The 15411-nt window shown below is 39.1% G+C and overlaps 1 protein-coding gene across 6 annotated transcripts in view; it reads left to right on the top strand.

Annotated features, from left to right (window-relative positions):
* Positions 1–15411, top strand: part of sipa1l2 (signal induced proliferation associated 1 like 2) — a 209766-nt gene that overhangs the window by 131709 nt on the left and 62646 nt on the right. For all 6 annotated transcript variants that reach the window (XM_061960890.1, XM_061960920.1, XM_061960872.1 and 3 more), the window contains 4 exons: positions 1340–1443; positions 3946–4103; positions 4856–5432; positions 11877–12151. In XM_061960890.1, the coding sequence (XP_061816874.1) occupies positions 1340–1443; positions 3946–4103; positions 4856–5432; positions 11877–12151 (1114 nt within the window). The remainder of the gene's footprint in view (positions 1–1339; positions 1444–3945; positions 4104–4855; positions 5433–11876; positions 12152–15411) is intronic.

The following is a 15411-nucleotide window of genomic DNA, read 5'->3' as shown; positions in this document are numbered from 1 at the left end:
TGTTAATATCTGCTTACTTTCTCTTTTAACATGTTCTGTCTTCACTTTTGTTCAAATGTAATAATCATTTATTCTTCTGTTGTTTGGATACTTTACATTAGTTTTGGATGATACCACATATTTGCGTTACAAGTAGTTACAGGATCATACATTGGTCATATTCAAAGTCCTAATGTGTCCAGGGACATATTTTCTGAGTTTATAAACATAATGTGAATTTTTAAAAAACAAAAGAAGATGTTGTGACGCCAAAAAATATCGACGTAATCATAGTAGTATCGACTAGATACGCTACTTGTACCAATTTTAACGATTCTAACATTGAAGAAGAAGAGTTTTGGTCAGAATTTGGATGAAAAAAATTAAAAAGACACAAGCAAAATACAATCCCGAAAATTAGCAGCATTTGAAGGGAAAAAGACTGAGTCAGCAGAACCGGCTCAAAAACGAGAGAAAAAAAAAGTTAAGCCGCTAATATTCAATTTTGCGTCCTCTTCTGATGTTTATTTCCTCAAGATGATTGTGGAAATGCTGAAAGAACATGAGGAAACACTCGATGGTGTCGATGGAAGAGCAGGGAAGTCAGGAGAAATTGTGATTCTTTCCTATTTATTTTTTGTTCATAATGTTAACCATATCAGTTTTGAAGTAATCATGGACCAGGGCGACAAAAACATGCAATTACGTGATAAAAATAAGTTTTACATGCCTTTATCTACACTGCCGTAGTGAGTAAAGGTGTTCCAGGTCTGTAGATGATGTCACACCAACAGGGAATCTAGTGATGGAAAGGTGAAGTGAAGTGAAGTGAATTATATTTATATAGCGCTTTTCTCTAGTGACTCAAAGCACTTTACATAGTGAAACCCAATATCTAAGTTACATTTAAACCAGTGTGGGTGGCACTGGGAGCAGGTGGGTAAAGTGTCTTGCCCAAGGACACAACGGCAGTGACTAGGATGGCGGAAGCGGGAATCGAACCTGCAACCCTCAAGTTGCTGGCACGGCCGCTCTACCAACCGAGCCACGCCGCCCCCAAGGTCAATGTTTATTTATATAGCCCTAAATCACAAGTGTCTCAAAGGGCTGCACAAGCCACAACGACATCCTCGGTACAGAGCCCATATAAGGGCAAGGAAAAACTCACCCCAGTGGGACGTCGATGTGAATGACTATGAGAAACCTTGGAGAGGACCGCATATGTGGGTAAACCTGATCTGTTCAAATAACCCCAGCATGCAAACAGGAGTTCAGAACCTTTAGATAGCGATTGCTTCATCATTATTCATGAAAAATGTAAAAAAATAAAATGGTTGTACTGTTTGTTTTGTGTACCCAGCCGATTCCACAGGCACGCACTCTCTCTACACCACCTACAAGGACTACGAGCTGATGTTTCACGTATCCACCATGCTCCCCTACACACCCAACAACAGACAGCAGGTCAGTGAACAACACAATCATCGATGTGCCTCCAAATGTTCATACATTGTTTGGGGAACCACTTTCATGCTGGCTAGGTAGAATGGAAATTCTCCTATTATACCTTCAATCCAGGCTCCTGCCAGTCCCCCTTTAGGGCTCATTTTGCCACGGTAACAACCCATCACTTGAAACTATGAGCATTGCCATGGTAACGGTACCTCATAGTAGGATTTTAATCAATGTATCCCCAGGGGCTGGACCTGACTCTGTATTAGATGTGCCTCCATGTCTACGCTAACAAGTTGAATTAAGTGATTGGAGTAGTTGCCTGACAACCATTGGCATGATAAAATTGCAATCACAAAGGTTCACTCGTTGAGTATTTACACAGATTTTCTATTTTGCGCTTGTGGATACAAACCTGCACTAACATCAATAGTGTATAAATCTAAGGACCACTGACAACATTCTTCTTCTGGGTAACAAAGTGGGTTAGTTTCATTTCATTCTTCTTGGTAATCTTCCTGCAGGACAAATTAGATTAGTCAAACTCCCATCTCAAATCCCTATTCAAACTTGATCTAAATTCACATAATCCCAGAAAAGACTTGTTTAGTAGACAACCCAACAAAAGAGGCTGTCTAAATTAGATTTGGGGATGGATGTTTTCTGTCCTGAAATCCTACACATCCGACTGGGCTGAGATTAAAGTTGTATCCTATACTGTATATTATTTATAAGTATAGTAGTAGACTAAGGCTGAATCCCATTTCTCTTCCTTGTCCCTTGTCTTAGCCACCTGCCCTCGGTTTTGCGCATGCACGTCAAGTAAGTGGTGTCCCAATTCTCGATTAATGTTAAAGGGTACCTATTATGCAAAACTAAACTTTCTTACCTATCGGAACATTTTTTTTTATGTATTTGGGATCTACATAAATCCAGTAAATAGGAAATCAAGCCATGGGGGCAAGGTGAAGATATTTGTAAAACAATCTTGCCTTCCTTCATGGTTTGTCCAAACGGGCCGTTTGGAATTTACCCAATTGGTGACATTTTTCTCATTGATGACGTCAGCAGTTATTTATTTATTTGAATTAGAACAATGCATATTCATCAACATATAGCAACAATGTAAATATGCCTGAGTTAGAACAATAGCTAATTTTCATCCGTTGTCCTAAGGCAGGTTAATACAGTAAACATTCAACAGGTCATGATACAAAATAATACATAAATCACAAGGCATTACACATTACAAGCATACCATAAGCACAGACCATGGACAAAAAAAATAAAACAAACAACAAACCAAAGTGAATAATCTAATTGTGCGTTTATGTCTGATTAGTTTTCAACCACTGTTTCAGTGCCGTTTTAAATGTTAAATAGCTGTCACAGTTTCTGACATGGGCTGGCAGCCTGTTTCATGCCTCTGATATACCCCACCATTAGGCCAAATGTAGTCCTGCGCCTTTGTATGTCGCAGTCCCCTCTGGTCACTGGTCAAAGTCCACAACCCCTGCACTATATATCCAAATATGGTAGAGCTTTACCCAAAGAGCTTTGCGCCAGTCCGCCATTGTAGTCCAACGCTGTAGTCTTCTTTTTCTCTATCCTCTTGTTGTGGGGCATTCAACAATTTTCTACATTTCATACATTATTAGACAGCAAATCTACTTTCACTTTCAATGTTGTATTTGAAAATTGCTCGTCATGACGACCTAGCTTGTGCACACATTGAGAGTTGATTTGATTTGATTTGATATTGTTACTTCTAAATACTGTGATGTTCACTTTTCATAGCTTATTATCTGTCGGATTAAAATAATTTCATTAGCCACCAAACAGCTTGTGGTGATAACATAGCCAGAAAAGAGTGGCATCTCATTTCTTCAGGTGCATTTTCCACCACTAGGTCTTGGTCTTCTGTTTCGAGGGGTGAGGGCTCGGGGTAAGATGAAGGAAGAAGGGTTAGGACGGAAAATTGGGATTCAAGCTAAGTACAACTCTTTTATTAGATCAAATCGTACCAAAAACATGTTTCCCAATTAATGTGCTTCAGATACCTGAAAATAGTTCAAACAAAACCCATTTTATAGAAAATAATTATAATTTTTTATATATAGGTAGGTAGGTAGGTATACATATATATTTTTTTAAATATATTTTATATATATTATATATATATTTTTATATATTTTATATATATATATATATATATATATATATATATATATATATATGTATATGTATATGTATATATATATATATATATATATATATATATATATATATATATATATATATATATATATATATATATATATATATATACGTTAGGTCAGGAAAAAACACAGAGGCTATTTCATCCCTACAAGCCTGTTTCGCAGGTTTCCCTGCTCTTCAGAGATATTGAGCATTGTGTAACGGATAAACCACAGAAACATTGACTATATACGTATATATATACAAAATGTAATTTTTCCTTGTCTTTAAGTTGTACCCCTGTCTTGTTTTCAGTTATTGAGGAAGCGGCACATTGGCAATGATATTGTCACCATCGTGTTCCAGGAGCCCGGGGCCCTTCCTTTTACTCCAAAGAACATCCGCTCTCATTTCCAGCATGTGTTTGTCATTGTCAAAGTCCACAACCCCTGCACTGAAAATGTCTGCTACAGGTAAATAAAACAAGCGTGTATTTGAAAATATTGTTGTATATGAAATGTTATCTGATTGTTATATTATTTGTTATCTGATATTACATAATATTTTTGAAAACATCAATGACAATTTGTGGCATTGGAATATGAGATGAATGAATATTCTTAAGACGAAGTATAGGTGTGTTCTTTTTTTGGTTGGCATAAAGGCCATCATGCTTTCAATGGGCCCCATTCACCAACCGTTCTTAAAAACAAATTTTGTTCTTAGGCCCACTTATGAAGTTTTTAAGGAGATTTTTGTATTCACCAATGTTTACATATGCATATTGGGGAAATAAGAGTGTGTTTATATGCAATTTATGATAGACATGCACGCGCTAACCATTTGGCATTCAGCAACTTAAGAACAGCAGGTGCGAACAATTTGGCCGTTTAAGAACACGTCATGAATTTAAAAAGACTCCTCTTAGGAAATCACTTAGAAAGAAAGATAAGAGGAAAAGTTAGGAACTTATTGCTGAATGGGGCCCAATGTTTTTTGCCATACTTGCAAAGTACTTGACAGTAGAAGAGCGACAACAGTTTTTAGATCTTCTCAGTAATGATACAGTTATTATCATGACACCTGAAAATTATTTACAAATCTCTTCCTGAGTGTTTCTGGAGTCGAGACATGAAAACTTAGCATTTGTTTAGGAGTGCATGATTAAAATGAGCTTCACTTTTTCCCTAATATGCAATTCAGTTGGATCAATATTGTTTTCTAGTGTGGCTGTGTCCAGATCAAAAGACGTGCCTCCATTCGGGCCCCCGATTCCAAAGTCTGTGACATTTCCAAAGTCTGCAGTTTTTCGGGACTTCCTACTTGCCAAAGTCATAAATGGAGAAAATGCAGCACATAAGTCAGAGAAGTTCCGAGCAATGGCGACCCGTACACGTCAGGAGTACCTAAAGGACCTGGCAGAAAACTTTGTTAGCACTGCTACTATTGACTCTGCAGTCAAGTTCAGCTTCATCACCCTCGGAGCCAAGAAGAAGGAGAAAGTGAAACCCAGAAAGGATGCACATGCGTTCAGTGTGGGAGCCATCACTTGGAGTGTTCGGGTCCGGGACTTTGGTCAGTCGATGGATGTGGACTGCCTGCTCGGCATATCCAACGAGTTCATCGTGCTCATTGAGGAGGAATCCAAAAATGTGGTGTTCAACTGCTCTTGTCGAGATGTCATCGGATGGACCTCAGGAATTATGAGCATAAAAATATTTTATGAGCGCGGGGAATGTGTCATGTTGTCTGCCCACGACAACTGCGGAGAAGACATCCGGGAAATGGTGCAAAGATTAGAGGTACGTCTGTAAGTCTCAACTGTGATAATCCCTTCATTTTAAACTTCCTTGATTTCTGCACCCTTGGAGAGAAGAAGTGATAAATTGTTTCCTATGTCTCTCAAACCAAATCATTCCCACAGGGGCGGGTACCCAGGTGATAATAGGATTCATAGTCGTCCACAAGAGATTTTTTTTGCCAGCATCAACTTTTTTGCATGACATTCAAAATGTTGTATTTTTATTAACTATGCTTATGACATCCTTCAAAAGACAGTTAAAGGGGACCTATGATGAATTTAGTCTTATCTGATTTATAAATGTTGTAACAATGTTGGATACTCGTGTTAAAAGATGCCAAAGCATCAAATCATAAGGCTCATTCATTAAGGCGTGAGCTTAAATGCAGTTTTGGATGTTTCTTTTCGCCGGATTTTGCAGTCTGGCTACGTTGTGATGTCACTGCGAGGTGGATGTACTGATTTGGACATTTAGTAAAGCTCTCAGCCAATGGGGAAGGAGTTCCTCCGCCTCTGCATCAGGCTATGGAGAAACACAAAAAAAGAGTTAGGACAAAGTAATATTTTCATCTAATCATGGCTTGTGCATAATAACACAGAAGTGTGATATGCAGTGGCATACATGCTGCTAGAAGCAACTATTTTTATGCAGTAATTGATCGGCGATTGTGATATTGTATCTAATGTTGTGACAGGTGAATCAACATATTAAGTTTGTTTTCGATTGTGTCTGGAAAAACAAATTGCGGTCATTACTTCAATATACATACTTCTTGTTTCAATTGCAATCTACAAACGGCTCCAGAATCGAACATCTAGTAAAATTTACACCAAAGCATATCCATTATGTACAGTGCATCTGGAAAGTATTCACAGCGCTATCACTTTTTCCAAATATTATGTTACAGGCAGCCTTATTCCAGAATGCAATAAATTTACATTGGTCCTCAAAATTCTACACACAATACCTAATAATGACATATAATTCTAAAAAAGGTTGTTTTTTTTTTTAGAATTTTTTGCAAATTAATAAAAAATAAAAAACTAAGAAATCACATATACTGTGATTTGATTTGAAGCACAAAAGTGAATCCTGTTTCAACTGATTATCCTTGAGACGTTCCTACAGCTTAATTGGAGTCCACCTGTGGTAAATTCAGTTGGTTGGTCATTTGGAAAAGCACACACCTATCTATATAGGTATAAGATCCCATGCTTGACAGTGCATGGCAGAGCCTAAACCAAACATGAAGTCGAAGGAATTGTCTGTGTACCTCCGAGACAGAATTTTCTTGAGGCACAAATCTGGGTAAGGGTACAGAAAAATAACTGCTGTTTTGAAACACAGGGGCCTAAATGTCTTTGAGTGGCCCCGACCAGAGCCCAGACTTGAATTCGATTGAACATCTCTGGAAAGATCGGCAAATGGCTGTGCACCAACGTTTCCCATCTAACCTGATAGCGCTTGAGAGGAATGTGCCAAACTGCCCCAAGATAGGTGTGCCAAGCTTGTGGCATCGTAGTCAAAAAGACTGATGCTGTAATTGTTCCCAAAGGTGCATCATAAAAAGTAGTGAGCAAAGGCTGTGGATACCTACTGCATGTACATGTGATTTTTTTATTTTTTTATTTTTATTTTTTGAAATAAATTAGCAAAACATTATTAAAAACACATTTTCACATTGTCAATATGGAGTAATGTGTGTAGAATTTTGAGGACAAAAATCTATTTATTACATTTTGGAATAAGGCTGTAACATAACAAAATGTGGAAAAAGTAAAGCGCTGTAAATGCTTTCCCGATGTACTATTCTATCTAGACCACAAGAAAGTGTTTTAAATGTAGATTAAAATCCTTTTAGGTTCCCTTTAAGTTTATTAGAAGTTCATGTCACATGAATATCCGTTTCACAAACATTTGGAGGATGCCCGGTGGAATACATTACATTCATCTACGACGATGTATTTATAGTTTTTAAAGAATAAGAGTTTTAAAAAGGCTTGGTCTGTCTTCTACTTACTAAATTGTAGCGTCTAATGTCTGATCTACTCTTACTGCAAGTCTAGCCATCTATAGCTCTGCTGTATTCACTGTAAATTAATTAGATGTTTGTGTTTTTATTTTGTATTTGCATAGATGGAGCACAGATAATCATGCAACTGTTGGTTTGGCGCCGCATTCCAAACGGCTAATAATCAGTTGGTTTAGTTGTTTTGGATAGCCTACAGTATTTAACATCTTAGTATTGGCTGATTTGATCTAACTGTGATGTTGTTGCTACTCTTTTGATGCTTTATGAATATTGTCATAGGTTTAGGACGGAGATGAACACAGTGCACTGCAGTTTCGAGGTGTCCCAGTGATCATACTCAGCAATCATCCATCCATCCATCCGTTTTCTACCACTTGTCTCTCTCAGGGTTGCGGTGGGGTTGGGGGAACATATCCCAGTTGTACTCGGGCAGAAGACAACCTGTTCAGGGTGTACCTCATCACAGGCCCAACACATATCGACAGACAACTATTCACAAGAAGATGAAAACAATTACATTTATTATTTAATATTGCCTTATTTGAAACCATCTGTGAGTGCTATTGCTATTAGTAAAATATGTCATTATGCCAAATTAGCATACCAGGGTCTTGAGTTATTTTCCTTTTATTAATTGTATTATTCCATTCAGTCCATAGAACATTTTGACTCTCCTGTTGGGACATCACACGGACCCATGTCAGCCATTAGGTCACATATTCACATGTACCGATTTGCTCTTGATTAAGTAAACCCATTAGGACCAGAAAACAGACTATATTTATCAAAAATGAGTAAAATAAGCCAATCCCTAAAGCAGACTGTTTAATGGAATGGACAATCAGTGTTCATGAGATTTGGGTCAATTTTTCAATTGATGGACATAATGAGGGAGCCTAACCCAGTTTTTAGGGTGATGAAATACTGTGGCAGGTTTTGGGACTATAAGGGTAAGAAGACTGCAGCCTCTGGTTTACCCTTCTTTTAAGTTGTGTAGCTCAACAAATTAGATCCACTTTCTAAATCCCGACATCTCACCTAAACTACACATAACATGATTTGTATATTAACTTTAATTTACAAATATAACTATCACTAAATTGGCCCTAGTGCGTGAATGTGATTGTGACTGTTGTCTGTCTATCTGTGTTGGCCCTGCGATGAGGTGGTGACTTGTCCAGGGTGTACCCCGCTTTCCGCCCGAATGCAGCTGAGATAGGCTCCAGCACCCTTGCGACCCCGAACGGGACAAGCAGTAGAAAATGGATGGATTAATTGTGTAACAAAAAAAACAACGTGGGAGTTGCTGCTTGAACCTCGAACACAAGTCAGTGTTTTTCACAGGACTACAATCTCTTTGTGGTTGTAGTGATTTGCCTGTGAAAGGGGACGTACTGATGTAATTATCAAACTTTCATAATTGGCCATGAAACAATTGCAAAAATGTGAGTGGAGAACATGAAAGAATGTTTAGAACTAAAAAATTTTTTTCTTTTGTCTCTTCTTTGGAGACATTTGTGAGAACTTTTAGAAAGGAGAGGGGCCCACAGCAGCTCTTTGTGATAGTTCAGAAGAGCTTAGTGTGCTTTCATTTCTGAGTCTCCAAAAGTCTCCACTAGATTTGTCGCTAGTCGCTTTTTTAGAGGGTTCCGATTACTCTCTAAATGTAGAAACAAAGTCACTTTTGCTGGCAGACCAGGTTCCTTATAATTTGTTTATGCGCGAGGGCGAACATAAACAAACCCATTTGCGGCGGTCCAAATGTATTTATGAATTGGAAACACTGCAAATCATATTTTGCACTAAAACAAATCTTAATAAAAGTCCCTTTTGCACAAGTAAATCATTTAAAAATGTTATTAACTATTTTAAATTCCATTAGGCAAAATTAAACTGTGTATCACATTGTATTACAGCATTGGCCCACTTTAATATCTAAATCTATATCATATATGCAACTAAAACTATTTCAGATGTTGTCCACACTTCTTCCTCTCATGCGCCTTAATATGGGGCCGAGGACAAAGATTTTGCATAATGTAAATAACACGGAAGGTCTAAGTGTCCTTCAAAAGTAGTAACTTTAGTTAAAACACTCAACATAGGAAAGAACAGAGCAGGTCATATTAGCATTTGTGATTAGCCAAAGGACATGTCTTCCTCATTGAACATGCAAATCTCTCACATTTGCAAAGCTCTTGCCCAGCCTGTGGGATTTGTGAAGGGTATTTCACAAAAGAAGTTGAAAAAGTACTACAGTAGTAGTAAGTGTCTGTCTTATAAAACATTCATCAGTATGAGGTGACTCTGCACAGTTTCATCCAAAAGGTGTTTTTGTAAATGTCCTAAAAGTTGACCCAAATGATGATTCATTGGAAGGATTTACAGACTGCCTAGCCTGTGATGTAATGTGAACTAAACAGGCCACGCTATGACGCAGTGTGAGAGCAGTACTAAAAGCTTTGTGATAACATCCTGCTCCCCAGGGTGTCGCTGTGCTCGGGAGGCCCCGAGTTTAGATTTTATTGGACAGATCCTCACAGTCCGATGTGTGGTCCTTTTCTTTTGAGTTTCATATGAGTGAATGTACCATCATTGGATTAAAATGATGAAAATATATATTTTTTCAAGGATTAGACTTTGTTACGTGCTGGTACTGTATGATAAATCTCCTCAGATTTGGGCTGCTGGGGTTATAACATTTTAAGATGGAATCTGGATTTTGTAAATCACAGTGATTCATTTACTATGTACAGCCCTTGTGATTATATGTATTTTTAGTTCAATCTATTTGTCACATGCCTCCTCTGTGACACATAGCAGTAACACTCTGGTATTCCTGATTAGTCGGTTTATTGGTGCTATGCAAAATTCACTGAAGTTGGTCTTCTATCTGTTTTATCATTGAAAAAAGCAACTCTGACACAAAAATTCAGATAATATAGTAGTGTCAACTTTGAAAGTACAGTAGAACTTTAAGAATTAGCGACATCTGTCACAGCATCCAAAGAGCCAGCTGATTTGTTCGTATTTAAAATCAGTTTTTCCCATAGTTGCTGCCTTTTCCCTATTATACTGAACAGCCAGAACAAAGATAGGCGATCCATTCGTCCATACATGTTCTGTTTCCAGTTCTATGGTTGTAAATGCATTTATATTTTTGCCCTCATATACAGCACTCATATATTGTGCCATTACAATAAATTCAAATACGCCAATGAAAAAGCAAAAGCTTTTCCTCACACACACAATGCTACACACCAAAGAGTACAAAATAGTAGCACAAACACTTTGTTGTCCACCATTGTTGTTGTCGTGTTAACAATTGTGCATGTGTGATTTTCTCTTGTTCTTCTGTTTTTGTTTATCATCACCCTTCTCAAGAAGTAGTGTTTTGTTCGTCCACATGGCAACGACAAGGCGCCGCATTAAAAATAGGTATTTGCAGGTCACACAGACTGCCGTTATGGATAAATACCAAAACAAAAACTCACTAATCCACATACAAACAATAATTATGTTTCCTTTAGAGCAGTGGTCCCCAACCTTTTTGTAGCTGCGGACCGGTCAACGCTTGAAAATTTGTCCCACGGACCGTACAATACCATACAATCATGTGTGCTTACGGACTGTATACCTGCAGACTGTATTGATCTATATTGATATATAATGTATATATTGTGTTTTTTTATGTTGATTTAATACAAAAATAAAAATATATACAGTATACTGTGTATATATATATATATATATATATTTTTTTTTTTTTAATTTCTTGTGCGGCCCGGTACCAATCGGGTTGGGGACCACTGCCTTAGAGGACACGGTCCATTCGTAGAGGTCCATCCAGGTTGTTTGGTTCTCCTTGCACAGCAGGGTAGGGTTTCTACTAGTGTGAGAATCTGGTAGAGTGTTGACAGGCCAAAGTCTGAGTTAATGTGTCCCTGAAGCCAGCTGCCACTCTGAGGTATATGGAGGCAGTCAACCACAACTGAACCGAGACTAATCTGGCGAGTGATTAAAGCTCATTGGGAGCAGTGTGATTTCTTCTCCAGTGCTTCTCCTGAAACACTTTTGGAAAACCATCCACGCTCAAACTGGAGTGAGGCCTACAAATAGCTTTGTCAAATTATGTTGTCAGGCTAAAGATAGATAGCAAGCATTTATCCTTTACCTTTTTTGTGTGTGTGTGTGTTTTACTTCTATATGTCTGTGGTACTGATGTTTACTGAGCATTTTTTTAGTTTTGGTGTGTTATGGGTTAGATACAATTATGAAATGAATCCCAAATCCATGTGCAATATAGTTGTATACAGTCAACATTGTCCCTGCACTGCGATAGCGTTCATATTGCAGATAATAACCAAACTGATTTTAATTCATTATTTATTATTTATTATTTATAATTCCAGATCACAACCAGAGGCTGTGAGACGACAGAGATGACTTTACGGCGCAACGGTTTGGGCCAGCTCGGCTTCCATGTCAATTTTGAGGGAATAGTGGCTGACGTGGAGCCATTTGGCTTTGCCTGGAAGGCAGGCTTGAGACAGGGAAGCCGACTGGTGGAGATCTGCAAGGTAGCTGTTGCTACTCTCACCCATGAGCAGATGATTGACCTGCTGCGCACCTCAATCACTGTCAAGGTGGTCATAATCCAACCTTATGAAGACGGCACCCCTCGAAGGTAAGAAACGTTTTTTTGTATTCAATAATCCATCCATCCATTTCCTACCGCTTATTCCCATTGAGGTCGCGGGGGGTACTGGAGCCTATCTCAGCTACAATCGGGCGGAAGGCGGGGTACACCCTGGACAGGTCGCCACCTCATCGCAGGGCCAACACAGATAGACAGACAACATTCACACTCACATTCACACACTAGGGCCAATTTAGTGTTGCCAATCAACCTATCCCCAGGTGCATGTCTTTGGAGGTGGGAGGAAGCCGGAGTACCCGGAGGGAACCCACCCAGTCACGAGGAGAACATGCAAACTCCACACAGAAATATCCCGAGCCTGGGATTGAACCCAAGACTACTCAGGTCCTTCGTATTGTGAGGCAAACGCACTAGCCCCTCTTCCACCGTGCTGCCCTAATAATTAATAATAATAATAATTAGTTTTATTGTCTCCGAGGAGAAATTTGTCTTGGACATCAAGACAGCGTTTTACATACATACATACATACATACATACATACATACAGTTAATCCAACAATACAGTGATGACAGTGAACAGTGCGCAGGTATATCAGTTAGTTATGAGATCACACGTTACACTCCCCTCGTATTGCACACCTCCCTCCCGTATTGCACTATCCCAATATTGCACTCCTTATTATCGCATCCGGTTATTACAGTAGTTTTCTGTTGTTAAGTGCTTTGATTGCCAGTGGAACAAAGGAAAATCTATGCCTGTTGAGTTTGTATGTTGCTGTTCTGTACCGTTTACCATTTGTTTGTTCATTTCCTCTGATGTTTGAGAGAATTAGCATAGGAAACTGCTTAATTTCTTGTTAAGTTTTTGGTTAAAAGCTTGCTTCCTCTGTTGATGCAGCTGTATCACACAACCCGTCAGCATTTCTCACTAATAATGTTGGAACGAACATTTAGATTAATTATTTAAGATCTTGCTATTGTCTAGTGGCTCACATTTGCGGATTGTGTTTTTTTTTTCAATGTCCTCCCCTCATTCTTCCGTTCAGTAATTAGAGTGGGAGCGACTGGCTTTTTGGGAACAGTCACCCATTGTGAGACATCATCACTAATGAAAAAAGAAAAAAAAAGAAAAGTACATTTCAGATAATGTAATGGGACGAAATGGACTGTGTTAAAAACATTTTTACTGAAAAGGACTCCATCCCAGAGTTTTTTAAATTAGATTACTCTCTAGAACTCAGTCTTACAAAAATACCACTGAACAAAAATATAAACGCAACACTTTTGTTTTTGCTCCCATTTTTCATGAGTTGAACTCAATATCTAAAACGTTTCCTATATACACAAAATACCTTATCTTCTCAATTATGGTTCACAAATCTGTCTAAATCTGTGTTAGTGAGCATTTCTTCTTTGCCAAGATAATCCATCCCACTTCACAGGTGTGGCATGTCAAGATGCTGGTTAAACAGCATGATTATTGCACAGGTGTGCCTTAGGCTGCCAACAATAAAATACCGTATTTTTCGGAATATAAGTCGCTCCGGAGTATACGTCGCACCGGCCGAAAATGCATAATAAAGAAGGAAAAAAACATATATACGTCGCACTGGAGTATAAGTCGTATTTTTGGGGGAAATGTATTTGATAAAATCCAACACCAAGAATAGACATTTGAAAGGCAATTTAAAATAAATAAAGAATAGTGAACAACAGGCTGAATAAGTGTACGTTATATGAGGCATAAATAACCAACTGAGAACGTGCCTGGTATGTTAACGTAACATATTATGGTAAGAGTCATTCAAATAACTATAACATATAGAACATGCTATGCGTTTACCAAACAATCTGTCACTCCCGATCGCTAAATCCGATGAAATCTTCCGCCCCGGTGTCGCCTCTGGTATGTGCCATTTCCTTTCTTTCTGCTGCTCGATTGCCGTTTTCTGCTGCATATTTCACTACGTCCAGCTTGTAATCTGCAGTATATGATTTCCTTTCCGGTGCCGTTTTAGTTCAGCCCTTCTCAGTGTTTATAAGTTACCGCCAATGTTGAAATAATCCATTTTAATAGCTACGGATGTAGCAGCAGTTAGCATCCCATGACCCACAATGCACTTCTGCCATGACGCACAATGCACTTCTGCCATGACCCGCCCCCGTCAAATTCTTATTGGTTGACGTGTGTGACGATTGCTGACGTGTGTGTGACGATTGTGGACATTTGCTTCGTCTCTTACGCGAATGAGATAAATAATATTATTTGATATTTTACGGTAATGTGTTAATAATTTCACACATAAGTCGCTCCGGAGTATATGTCGTACCCCCGGCCAAACTATGCAAAAAACTGTGACTTATAATCCGAAAAATACGGTACCACTCTAAAATGTGCAGTTTTATCAGACAGCACAATGCCACAAATGTTGCAAGTTTTAAGGGAGCGTGAAGTTGGCATGCTGACTGCAGGGATGTCTACCAGAGCTGTTGGCAATGAATTGAATGTTCATATCTGTACTAAGCCGTCTCCAAAGGCGTTTCAGATAGTTTGGCAATACATCCAACCGGCCTCATAACTGCAGATTGTGTGTAACCACGCCAGCCCAGGACCTCAACATCCAGCAGGTGTACCTCCATGATCGTCTGAGACCAGCCACCAGGACAGCTGCTGCAACAATTGGTTTGCATAACCAAATAATTTCTGCACGAACTGCGAGAAACCGTCCCAGGGAAGCTCATTTGCATGCTCGTCTTTCTCATCGGGATCTTGACCTGACTGCAGTACGTCGTCGTAACCAACTTGGGTGGGCAAATGCTCACATTCGATGGCATCTGGCACATTGGAGAAGTGTTCTCTTCACGGATGAATCCCGGATTTGACTGTTCAGAGCAGATGATGGACAGAGTGTGTGGCGTTGTGTGGGAGAGCGGTTTGCTAATGTCTACGTTGTGAATCGAGTGGCCCATGATGGGGCTGGGGTTATGGTATGGGCAGGCACATGTTACAGATAACCAACGCAAGTGCATTATATTGATGGCATTTTGAATGCACAGAGATGCGTGACGAGATCCTGAGGCCCATTGTGCCATTAACCCGAGACCATCACCTCATGTTGCAGCATGACAATGCAAGGCCCCATGTTGCAAGGATATGTACACAATACCTGGAAGCTGAAAACATCCCAGTTCTTGCATGGCCAGCATAATCACAGGACATGTCACCCATTGAGCATGTTCGGGATGCTGTGGATCGGCGTATAGGACAGCGTGTTCCAGTTCATGC

Source organism: Nerophis lumbriciformis, linkage group LG02 (genome assembly GCF_033978685.3).
Source record: "Nerophis lumbriciformis linkage group LG02, RoL_Nlum_v2.1, whole genome shotgun sequence".
NCBI classification, from domain to species: Eukaryota; Metazoa; Chordata; class Actinopteri; order Syngnathiformes; family Syngnathidae; genus Nerophis; species Nerophis lumbriciformis.
The sequence above is the reverse complement of the archived record's forward strand: the minus strand, read 5'-3'. Positions and strand labels throughout refer to the sequence as shown.